Source organism: Trematomus bernacchii, unplaced genomic scaffold, assembly GCF_902827165.1.
Source record: "Trematomus bernacchii unplaced genomic scaffold, fTreBer1.1, whole genome shotgun sequence".
Lineage (NCBI taxonomy): Eukaryota > Metazoa > Chordata > Actinopteri > Perciformes > Nototheniidae > Trematomus > Trematomus bernacchii.
In genome coordinates this window covers 7,120,072-7,132,297 of record NW_022987698.1, presented here as the reverse complement: position 1 = coordinate 7,132,297, position 12,226 = coordinate 7,120,072, and the positions used below count along the sequence as shown (strand labels likewise).

The window sequence follows — 12,226 nt, the reverse complement described above, 5'->3', positions numbered from 1 at the left end:
CAGTAGCCAGAGAATACACAACAAACAACTAAAAGAAGGTTTATTTACATTATTATTCATATTTTCATTATGATGGTTGTGAACCATCACAGTCCGAAAACAGTCTCCCACTTAAGCAGCTACTCTTCTTTTCTTGTAGGTAAATAGTTATATTGTATATTCCTGTTATGTACCACGATATTTCGTCATTTTCATGAGTAGGTTTAAATCGGTGCATCATTAAGGCCTTCTGAAACATGGTGATATAAGCTGAATGGTTTCTGTATTTTGAGATTACAGTACATGTAAGAAGTCAGTGAGATGACTCCAATATGTTATTAAAAATAAGAACAGTTAAATAACTCACTCTCAGACCAGGAGCTCCACCCAGTCCTTTCTCTCCAGACTTGCCAGGCTCGCCCTGATCATAACAGAAACAAAAAGCAGCGGTTAGTCACAGAGCTGATTTCCTTGGTCCTGCACCCGTTGTGAGAGGGTGAATGTAATCATGCAAAATTGTTCAGCAGTACTCCAGGTGTCGTTGAACTAGATTCAGGGATTTATTTTGTATGGAAGACAAAAAAACTACAAAGCAAGTTCTATCGGCCCAAAGTCTATTATGATGAAAAAATTAAGCATTCGTTCCTGTATAGATAACACCTTTATCTTGTTTACGTATTAACAATTTATTCTTTTGATTTGGTTACTCACAGTTGCTCCCTTGGGTCCGGGGAATCCCATGACTCCAGGCTGTCCGCGGGCTCCCTGTGGGCCGGGGGGTCCGGGGCGACCGTCCTCACCAGAACCTCCCTGGTCACGTAAAGTAATGATAATTTATTAGCAGAGCCCATTTAAAAAGTATAAATGATGACCAACATTCTTGTTGTTTAAGTTTAACATACAATATGAGCAATCACGTGGTTATGTAACATTATACATAGTAAAAGGTAGCTGTAAAACATGAGTCTGGTAGTGAAAGGTAAGGACCAGATAGAGAAAATGCACTCAGACTGGGGATGTTTAATGCAGAGGAATAATTGGGTGTCGATGTTTGGAGTGGGATCTAGTAGAGAAATGTCCAGTATGACCCCAAAACAGTTACTCACTCTTGAAAAGTCCTTTGCTTCTAAATAAATAAGTTAACAAAATCCACAGGGGTAAAGTAGGAAACCGACGTTGTGATCACTCTGACCATATGTCAATTACAACATGAAACAACTGCCTAATCTGTCAGTTAACTGTAACGTTTTGAATTAAATATAGCCACAACAAATGTGGAAATAATATTCATGTAGCCAATATAAAAACCTTTTAATATTTAAAGGAAACACTTTAATTTCAAACCATTTTGAGTTTACAGGAAAAGACTGGGTTGCAATGCTTTATGTTTGAATGGCAAGAGCTACTTAGCGATCGTCTGAGGACCCAATCCATTGAACATAATTCAGTTTGCGGGGGTTTCAGTGAAGAGTTGTATAGAATTGTTCACTCAGTTAAGTATTGATTAACAAAAGGAGCCTGTCTTGTTAACTCAGGCCTAAGTGGATTTGAGAAAAATCCTCAATCAATCTACACTGTGAGACTTTGTCCCTCTGAAAAATAGGACAGTTGAGCTAATTTGAAACACCAACACCGCTGGGGATGAGCCTGGTGGATAATGGGTGGATACATTTCCTGCAATTTAATTTGATGAAACCACTTATGGGTCATTACCTGATGAGAGCACTTTTGGTAAAATGATACTGCTCTACCTGATTGTTCTGTTTGTGATATTAAAAGAACATACGACCTCTAATAATGTGTGAGGCAACACACATGCGCGATTATTTTTAAGTGATATACAAAGATGCAACAAATGGTTAAAAACATGGAAAAAAGAGCACTTACGGAAGGTCCAACTTTGCCTTGAGGACCAGCGTCACCAGGGCGTCCAGTCAGACCCTGTGAGAGAGGGAGGATGGAAACACAGATTAAATCCACATGCGTCATCAGACACTTCTATGCAGGCACCTGCTAAAAAAAGGTGGGAACATATGGCACCCTGGGGAACTGAATGTACACCTCTGATTGGCCCTGTGTCCAACATGCGCCTACTGATGGAAATGTAAAATATAAATTAGTGTATTTAAGGTTTAAGGTTTCCGAAGGAGCTCAGTTCCCTATAGGGGCTTTTTCAATCTTTCTCTGTGGTGGCTGTATACAAATATCAACAACCTCGTGTGCTGCTTTTAGGAAATGTAATCACTTCAGGGGTGCACAATAGTCGTCAAGTGGAAACTTTTTATGACCATATTCTCAGGGTTATGTGAGTTTGGGTTTTTGTGACAAACTGTATTTGTTAGGGGAACTCATTAGAGTCTGTATAAAGATGTTGCTGGAGTGCTGCTGCATGTGTGGAATAAGTTGTGTAAAGTCTTTTGTGGCTCCAAGGGGAGCTGCACAATTCTGATAAATTGACTCACGTGTCACTCAAATCAGTGTCCGTTAGGGCTGAGGACTACATGTTTGGAAATTGGAAAAATCTGGAGGTGTGCGGTAAGAAACAAGTGAGTTTGCTAGACTTCTGTAGTTTGCTCCTAATCTCTGATGTGGTTAGTATTTCAATGCTGCATTAGCCGCTTCTAGCACAACCCGAATCTCCGTTGTTTGTTGAATTGGTTGTTGTGAGTTGCATTGTGGGAAATGTAGGCGCCAGGTTTGACCAGGAAGAAGAATGTGTTGAATAAGTGTATTTAAGTTGAGAACTTCTTAATTCCTAAATTAAATTATACATTTAAAATCCCATTGCATTATCTAAAAATGAATTGTCATGAGCTTAAAATGTGGTGGTGCTTCTTGAAAATGCTTTGAACTTGTGAAAAACCTTTGAAGTTCATCCTTTTTACAAGACAGCAAGGCTATGGTGAGCTGAGAAAAAAAATTCAGCAACAAGAATGAACAACGGATAACATCTGAAATGGTGTGTATTGTATTAACGCTGACCGCTACAATAATTACAAAACCCTGTAACAAAGCTAAATGACATCTTCAAAAAGTAAGGTGATATTGTTATCCATCTAGAAATATTTTCTAGTCATTAACATTCACATCTCTGGTAGTTTATAAGTAAGGGACATGCTTACTCTGGCACCGGGGAGACCAGACTCTCCGGGGCGGCCGGGGTCACCGCCGGCTCCCTTGGCTCCACTCGCTCCAGCGGGTCCACGCTCACCAGGGGCTCCCTGTGTTCGGAGGAAGAGAGAGATAATAAAACACTCAGTCAATCACTAAGGAGGAAGACACTTCAATTCTCAAACCCCTGAGGAAATAAGTTTCCTCTTTAACAGCTTAAAGGAGTTTCATTGACCCGCTGGAAATGAGAAGATTAAAGTCTGGCAGATTCATTTAGGTATAAATGAAATTGGTTTGGGGAAGATAATGTTAAATGAGTTGCTGGCTTTAGCGATATGGGACATTTAGGTCACTAGTGTGTGACGTGGTTCTGAGCTATGCTGCCATCTGGTGGCCAAGACATGAAGTTACATGTGTCCCTGCTGCCTGTGTGTGAGTCTCAGGTGAAAGTGAGGATACATGAGTGATGTTGAATTATCATTTCTATTTTCAAATGTATAAGATAAGATAAGAAGTACTTTATTGATCCCAAGTTGGGAAATGTTTGTGTTGCAGCAGCATAAAAAGACATGGCATTGTACAATAACAATTAAAAGACTAATGCTCTTCATTAACTCAATATTAAGACTGCTGATGTGAGTTCAGTGAACCTTGAGAGCGCCCAACACTTATTCTGAAAGTTTTTATGAGTTAATGTGCTGACAATATGAATTATCTTTCAGAGATCACTATGGACAACTGGGTTAAAAAATCTCTGTAATTATTTTACCAAAATCATGTCCATCCACTTTTTTTTGCCCTTACTACAGTGCGGTCACAAATGACGAATTCCCATATTCCCAAGTGTAACATAGACTTCCACCTCAGGTTTGTAATTGCTAAAATATATATAATTACTTATTAGATATAATGAATTATATCTAATATATCTAATTGCTAAAATATATCTAATTACAAATATGGATTTAAATATGAAAAATACAATAATGCAATAACCGGAAAAGCATGAAATGGGACCTTTAAATAATATGATTTTGCTGTGCTTTAGGATTTCATACATTTCATCTCACTTGCCAATATTACTTATACACTTATTTTGCATTTCTTTATAGTTTTTGTCTTTTCAAATGACTTTGTAACTTGTTTAAAGTTTTTTATAATGAATGATGTAGTGATTGTAATGATGATCATTATTATTTTTTACATGAAATTGTAAAATTGATCTACAGTTCGTGGTAATTCGATTTTTAAGCAGCACTAGTACTATATTGCTCTCTAGGTGCTACAGAAATGATATTTCTCACTGTAGCGGTCAATAAGCAATGAGAACATTCGACCAAGACATTGTCAACAGCAATCTCAAAATGCAATATGCAGCAGATGGAAACAATACATTTTCAGTTTAGCAGATTTACCCCGTGTCTATTGACGCTTCAATTGAAGGAGACATACATTTCCTTATATCTCTTTTCCACTGCTAGGTCTGTTTGCTATGGATTCTTAAATGTTTATTTTCTCTCCAAGAGCATATTCTCTGTTGCAGCAGCAATAAAATAAATATCTCTCAGGAACAAGTGCGACTGCGGTGTGACTTACCTTGGGACCAGCCAGACCATCCTGACCGGGGAAACCGCGGTTACCGGGAGATCCCTACACAGAAAACACAAAACCAGATTCAGAGTTATGATTAATATACCAAAAAATACCGTAATCACTGAATCTAATATGGGTCCTTAAACAGGTTCACAGGAGGTGACCAACTATTACTACAAATGAACATAGGAGGAAACTCCTTTTTCTGATTCGGTGTAACCATGCATTACACAATAACTTAAGTTATAAAAAAACTTGTTTTCAACCAGTTCGATGGTACTTACTCTCTCTCCAGGAGGTCCAAGTGGTCCAGCAGAACCTGCCTCACCCCTGGGTCCTCGCTTGCCTTCTTCTCCTTGTGGGCCGTGAGGTCCCTGATTACCAACGGGTCCCTAAAAAACACATCCGCCACAGAAAATATTGTTACAGGAAGAAACATAGACTAAATGTGAGAAAAGTATTTTTCAGCACACAAAGAAAAAGCAAATTTCTTTAGGTTTATATGATTTGTTTTTCATCTACAATATGTTGATTTACAATTCTTCGATCTTAAAAGTATGTTATCTAAACATATCATTTGGTTCGATACCGTGTCTACAGTAGAAATGTATTCAAGAAGCACTTATAATGTCTCTTTTTGGATTTTGAACTGGATGAGGGTATACAGGGACAGATTAAAGAAAGGAAAACTCACAAATTCTCCTTTGGGTCCAGCCTCTCCCTTGAAGCCTGGAATACCGGGGTCTCCCTAAACAACAATGAAAAGACAGAAAGAGCAGCAGGTTGTTATATCTTTTCTGTGACATGTTATTATTTGAAATACGAAATAAGTAGCAAAAATAAATTGCAAACTGGACCTAAAGTGCTAAAGTAGTCATCTATGGTTAATGAATGTTTCACTGAGTACATACAGATGTTCCTTTGGGTCCGAGAGGTCCAGTTGCTCCCTGAGGCCCGGGGGGTCCACGAGGTCCAGGGAAACCAGGAGCACCAGAGATACCAGGAGCACCCTACAGAGGAAGAGACATGACATCAGTCAATGGGTGAAGTCTTCTATTTACTACCATTGATTTGACTGTTATCAAATGACATGTCAGTGTCATTTTTATAGTTACTCCTCCTTTGCTTGCTGTAAATAAGGCACCATTTTTAAGTGCCATCAATTAGCACTTTAAAAGCATCAGTGGCTACAACTGCAGGTTTGAATCATACTTACTCACAAGCTCAAAGGGAGTTTGTGCCGGTCATGTAACAGTGAAATTAGAATTAAAAATGTTACTCAAGCCCAAAACTGTGCATTCTATAGTGTGGTGATCTTAAATGTAGTACATGTTTGATACAATAAAAACTCTATGTCTTTTAAAAAGACAATTAATGAAGACATGAAAGTGATATTTAAAAAAGGCCCCAACACCTCTAATACATAATGGTTGATTAGGAATATCTGCAGTAGGTGTTTATCAGTTTAAATTCAGACAATTAAGCGTTTTAAACTTACAGCTGATCCTTTGGATCCAGGGATACCATCAGTTCCAGGGTTTCCCTGTAGATAAAAGAGACAAAACAAGTGAATAGACTGTACAAATTATAACTTTTCCTGATTAAGCTATGGTTACTGGAGTTACAGTCTGATCCTCAATGTTAGAATATTTTGTCAATAACAATCTTTTTTGCAGCATCAATCATCTGAAAGAAAAATACTAAAGTTGCCCTGTCACAAAATACTGTGTATTTTTAAAACATTTATTTTCTTTTACGTAAAAATGGGCAAGGGCTAGTAAACTACATTTAGATAGATACATGTTTATAGCATCACTTACAGAAGCGCCAGATGGTCCGGATGATCCAGGAGTGCCAGACTCTCCACGGGGTCCCTGAGCACCCTCAGGTCCACGAGCACCAGTAGGACCAGCTTCTCCCTGATAGCAAAGGGGATGAAAGAGATGATAGGAAATTAATATAAAAGCAAAGATCCTGGAAAGTTGAATTGAATATAATAATTGGTAATCAGACAAATCCCAAAACACCCCCCAAAAAAGGCTTTAAAAATGAACAATCTGTACTGTAGGACTGTGGGAAATGTTGATACATTTAAAAACATAAAAAACTTAAAGAGGGTACTTTAGATAACTTTACCTGCCAGTGGGCAGTCAGATGAGTGTTAATACCATGCCATAACATATGAAAATGCCTTTTCATTTTAAGTAAAATAACTTATAATGGCAACAAAACCTTAGCAAGACATTCATAAAGACAACACAGAAAATCAATCAAAGACACCCTGAAATTGTAAATATTTTAAGAGCAGATTAAGAATAACAAAGTGCACTCTGTTAAAAGATGGAGGTGTAATACTAAACCAAGAAGTGAAGTAGGCCTGGCCTATACATTTTGCTTGGCAATAAATAACACAGACAGATGAATCAGGCAAATACTTAATGTGGAAATTCTGTACTATACCATAGTTGACTACAGTAATAAAGTGATGCATACATAATGAATACAACAGTAATAATCCTATATTAAATAAAAAAAACTGACAAGGCCCACTTTCACTGTAGTTTGAGCTTTCACTTTCACACTTGAAGTTTATTCGCTGATGTTAGTGTCCACTTTTTTTTTGCTAGCTTAATTTTAACAGTCTTTTTTTAATATGAGTTCTAATTATAGAACATAACATACAGAAAAGTAGCACATATGACCCGGGGAGTATTAGCAGGCTAGCTAGCTTAACTCTTATGAACAGTTAATGCTAACCTACAATATGGCCGTGCATTTCACAAACAAGCTATCCAACCGCCAAGTCCATTATGGCGGTTTAGCTAAATTGAAGGGAATGAATCATCTCTCTTGCTGAGACCACGATCTGGTCAACACCTTAATGTTATCCAATGCATCCATGGTTATCTACATTAAACGCCGCTCCATTTCACGCAGTGTATACGTTAAAATGACACACATATCGACCGCTAACAAACTTTGACTCAACCCCGGTGTTTACCTGAAGCTGAGTTTCCCTGCTGACTTTTGTTGACAGTTTTGGACGGTGAAACTTTGAACACTCTCCATGGGTATCTCTGCTTCACTTCACCAGACTGAGTAAGGCTATTTTCCTTCTTTACTGTAACAATTCATTGATGTGAAATTTGATGTCTGTTTGCCAGAGTTTGTGCGTTTCCCGTCGCAGATGTTTGCTCCCGTTTGCTAGCTTCTGCTGCTGGCTGCTAATCTCTTAAATGGCTTTCATCAGCAGTAGCCTACCTCTTACTATTTGGTATTAATATTGAATGTATTCCTTGCAGTTGCAAAGCTCATTTTTCTTTTAGTTGCTGTTGTGTTGAGGTGTTGTTGGCTGGTTTGGTTTTTGTGGCATGTTTCCTCCATGTTGCTGTTGTTTTGGTGACATCCCATCACTGTTGTCTTGCACCCAGCAAATGTACTCCCATAACTATTTCTCAAATAATTATTGGAGTAAATAAAGTTATAGTATAACTGGAGGAAAATAATTATGGGAGTAAATTAGCAGTAATTTAACATTTAACACACATGGCTTTTTCAGTATTTTCCTCACATGTCGTTTTAATTTTAACAATAGAGGCATATTTCATGTTTTATGTAAGATCTTACTTTGAGGTGTAACTTTGTTGTTCTTTGTACACTTATTACATCAACATTGTGCTGTTTTATGTTTTATGCATTGGATAATTGCCAATCTTAAATCTTTTGCACTGTCTTTTTCATAATAAGATACTTGAACAAGTTATGATAACTCTTGGCTTGCTGATGTATTTAGATCTATTTATATTTGCTTAGAATTGTATTGATGAGGTAAACATAATTATTCTGTAACTTGGCTGACTAAAATTAAATTATAGCATATTATCTAGCCTAAAAACATTGCACACAGAACACCTTTACATAGTTTATCGCGTATGCACTAGTAGCATTTAAATCAACACAATTATATGTTGTTTGTCTTGTCATTGCTGTTCTTTCCTTTGTATACGTGTGCTGTCCAAAGTGTAGCAATACAAATTGTTGTCTTATTGATAAGCCTATCAAAAGAACATTATTCACACACTTTTTTGATAATTGATTGAACAACAATTTTTTCTTTTAATATGCAACATGCTGTTTTCAGACTCTCAAATATGAATACTTTCTTGTCTTTCCCTTTTATATATCTTATATATGTTTCAGTTTTTTCTGGCATTTTATAGACAAAGCGATTAATTGATAATGAAAATAATCATTAGTAGCAGCCCTAATCCAAACCCAGGTTCATAATGTTTTGCAGGCCCTCAGTATTAAAATATCCAGAGGTTTAACCACAAATGTGGTTTACAGTTTTTGTATGCTGGTGAATGGAATTCTTTTTCTATTGCTGCAGCTTTGTAGACTTTGCAGACTTTGCAGACTCGATAGTATGACATAACAGAGTGTTTACAGAAAATTGTGATGTCATATTTTGACATTTTTCCACTTTCAAGGCCAATATTTTACTGGCACTGAAACTAAGGTGAATTAAAGGACAGCAGAAGAAACATCTGTCAGTTTTATGGAAGGTCATGGAAACAATTCTTCGCATATTAGAGCTGATAGCTTGGCTTTTATGAATACAATGCAGAATTTCAATTGGAGCTGGGTAAAAGTTGTCTTAGTTTTATATTTTCATTTCAGCAACAGCACGGTTTATTGAGTCGAAGTTTACAATTAGTGTGTTGTTTTTGTATTGCTAGCTTTTTATTGTGTTAGTCTTGGGTCCTTTTTAATTTAGCTCATAATGCTCAGAGAGGAAAACACAAGGCTACATTTCATGAGCTCTCAGGCTCCTGAAGGTACAACACCATAACACATAATGAGAGTTTTAACATTCCTCCCCATGGGACCCTTCCTAGAATATTATAATGAAGTCACACAAAGACACACATTCACACACAGGTTCACAGACTCTAGGACTCAGTGTTTATGAATGTAAGTTGATACAATACATAAACACACACACAGACACACATTTCACATCTTGAGCCTAGCTTAGCCTTGATTATTTCAAGGGAAACTCTTGGATTTTGTAAAGAGATACTCCATTTCTAATTCCTGAAAGATTTCCCTAACTATCAAGGGGCTTGAAGAAAGCAAACCACCAGAACTGGGCCCTCGAGCACAGAGCTGAGCCTGTCTGCCATGCAGGAGTAATAAATCAGATGGAAAGCAGAGAGAGAAAAGAAGAAAAAGACAGTAAGTGAGAGTGGGAGCGGGAGAATAACACTTTAGAACCCCCTCCTCCTTAATTTTCCACACAGATGGAGGCTTAAAGCACTTTTCAATGCAGCACTGGCTTCTCCTATTTCACCTAAGCATTTCAACTTGTCCCCACAATATACTCCCTGAGCTGTGTACTCCCTTTTTCTTTTTTAAATATTCACTTTATTTGATTCAATAAATCATTCTTCTGAATATACAAAATTCAAATCCACATTTTTGCATATGCCTAACTTTGCTTTTGTAGAGAAGAAGGAAGTTGGCATGTTAGTTTTCTCAAAGACAGGAAGTGACAGATCCAGTTACTTAATGTCATTCACAGAATAAACACAACAGGAAAGGTGAGTAATTTTTAGGTAATATAGGTAACTTGTGACTTACCTTTGTACCAGGAGAGCCAGGGAAGCCTGGAGCTCCAGAGGGGCCGACGGGTCCCTACAGAGAGGGGAATACAGTCAGTCAGCTCGGCTATATATAACTGACACATCCTGGTTGTGTGTATCAGGAAATGGGGATCGATTCATAAGCTGTATATCTTACAGATGCACTAATTACAATTTTCTCGGCCAATTCTTATTTTCTATTTCTTAAGAGTCTGACCTGCGTACTTATTTTCAGAACTTTTCTTTCATGGATGATTCAAGTTCAATTATAATGTTCATAAGAATCCATTGACTTTTAAATTACTTGACATGTTCTTGAAAACGGCATCAAGCTATATGACCTATTCTCATGACTGGCAGTTTACCAGGTATTACAAATTGTGAGTTTGATGTCTTCTTCACTCCCATTGAAGAACACCAACCAAACAACATGATATTGGTGTGAGTCGCAGTAACTTGACTGTCTGTTACATGTATGTTCAATGTAAAACCATTGTGTGGCACGTGTTTAAATTGAACCGCCAGTAAATTGGATATATAACTGATATGGACGGTGAGCTGTCATAGCCTGTGGCTGATCGATTGGTATCTCTAGTATTTCTTACTTAATGACAAACTAAAGGATGAAAATGAAGTAAATGGGACTAAAAACAATACTTACTGGGGGGCCAGCAGGACCGGACAAGCCATCATTTCCACGTGTACCCTGAAATAAACAATACATAATCATTACATTGCATCAAAACATTGTTTTACAAATTAAAGAAACACGGCATAAGTACTGGGACAAATGACAATGACATAATTGAGATTAACAACTAAATTATATTGCTATTATCATCAAGGGCCTAGTAAAATAACTCCTTTAAATTACAGTATACTCTGAGAACATGCTCCCTAACTCTGTGGTAGACAGAGTTAGGGTTTGATATTGCAAAGTGAAGCATCTAATCCATCTGCTGTAATTCTGATGATACATTTTAGATAAGAAGTCGACACTCACAGCAACTCCACTGGGTCCAGGACGGCCTCTCTCACCAGGCAGACCACGTGGTCCCTATGTAGGTGAGGGAGAAGAGAATATAACCTTTACAATCAGTTCACCCTTATATCAAAGACTGGATCTTTAGACATTTTACTTGTTGTCACATGTTGTTATTGTAATCTAGAATGACTCACCATTGGTCCGGGAGCGCCATTCTCTCCAGAAGAACCAGACTCTCCCTAAAGAGAGGAAGATATATTTGACTGTTAGTATGTCAAGGCAACCTTCAATAACAGTCTATTATCGTGGTAACTTTCACCACTGCCAACACATATAGATTAGACATACAAACAGTAAAGCAGTTCCTTAATTAACTTTTATTACAGTGTGTAAAAAAAAAAGAAATCCTACCTTAGACCCAACAGCTCCAGTTTCTCCCTTAGAACCATCAAGACCTGGATAACCCTAAAAGAAAGAGCAGAGAGACATTGCAGAGTTAGAAAAATAATAACAACCATCTCATTTTCCTGGGGATCATTAATAAACGACCAACACACTTACTCTGTGTCCCTTGATGCCAGGCAGGCCAGGAGTTCCTGGGAATCCACGAGATCCCTGAGATGCAAGAGGAGAGGTGATGCAGAGGATTAATATACAGCAGAGGGAAAGAAGGTGAGGATATACAATTATTGTGCTATCAAGATTTCTTCCACTTGATGGGACCCAGAGGGACAGATTGAATCAGGATTTATTTACCCCAATACATTAATCCATTTTTAAAGCAGTCATTTATATTAGCTTATCTATTTACATGGAAAAAATACCGGTCCAGTTTTAGGTCAAATTAATACTGGCCACATGGCAAAAGGTAGACCTTTTTACCACCCTTTTATTTATTTTTTATTGCTTTTTA

The 12,226-nt window shown here is 37.5% G+C and overlaps 1 protein-coding gene across 1 annotated transcript in view; it reads right to left on the bottom strand.

The window, feature by feature from the left end:
• The window catches only part of col2a1b (collagen, type II, alpha 1b), a 45,672-nt gene that overhangs the window by 15,835 nt on the left and 17,611 nt on the right, over nucleotides 1-12,226 (bottom strand). Inside the window, 16 exon segments of the mRNA XM_034139086.1 lie at nucleotides 347-400; nucleotides 691-789; nucleotides 1,867-1,920; nucleotides 3,102-3,200; nucleotides 4,687-4,740; nucleotides 4,968-5,075; nucleotides 5,378-5,431; nucleotides 5,595-5,693; nucleotides 6,182-6,226; nucleotides 6,504-6,602; nucleotides 10,327-10,380; nucleotides 10,990-11,034; nucleotides 11,332-11,385; nucleotides 11,508-11,552; nucleotides 11,725-11,778; nucleotides 11,875-11,928. Of these exon segments, the coding sequence (XP_033994977.1) occupies nucleotides 347-400; nucleotides 691-789; nucleotides 1,867-1,920; nucleotides 3,102-3,200; nucleotides 4,687-4,740; nucleotides 4,968-5,075; nucleotides 5,378-5,431; nucleotides 5,595-5,693; nucleotides 6,182-6,226; nucleotides 6,504-6,602; nucleotides 10,327-10,380; nucleotides 10,990-11,034; nucleotides 11,332-11,385; nucleotides 11,508-11,552; nucleotides 11,725-11,778; nucleotides 11,875-11,928 (1,071 nt within the window).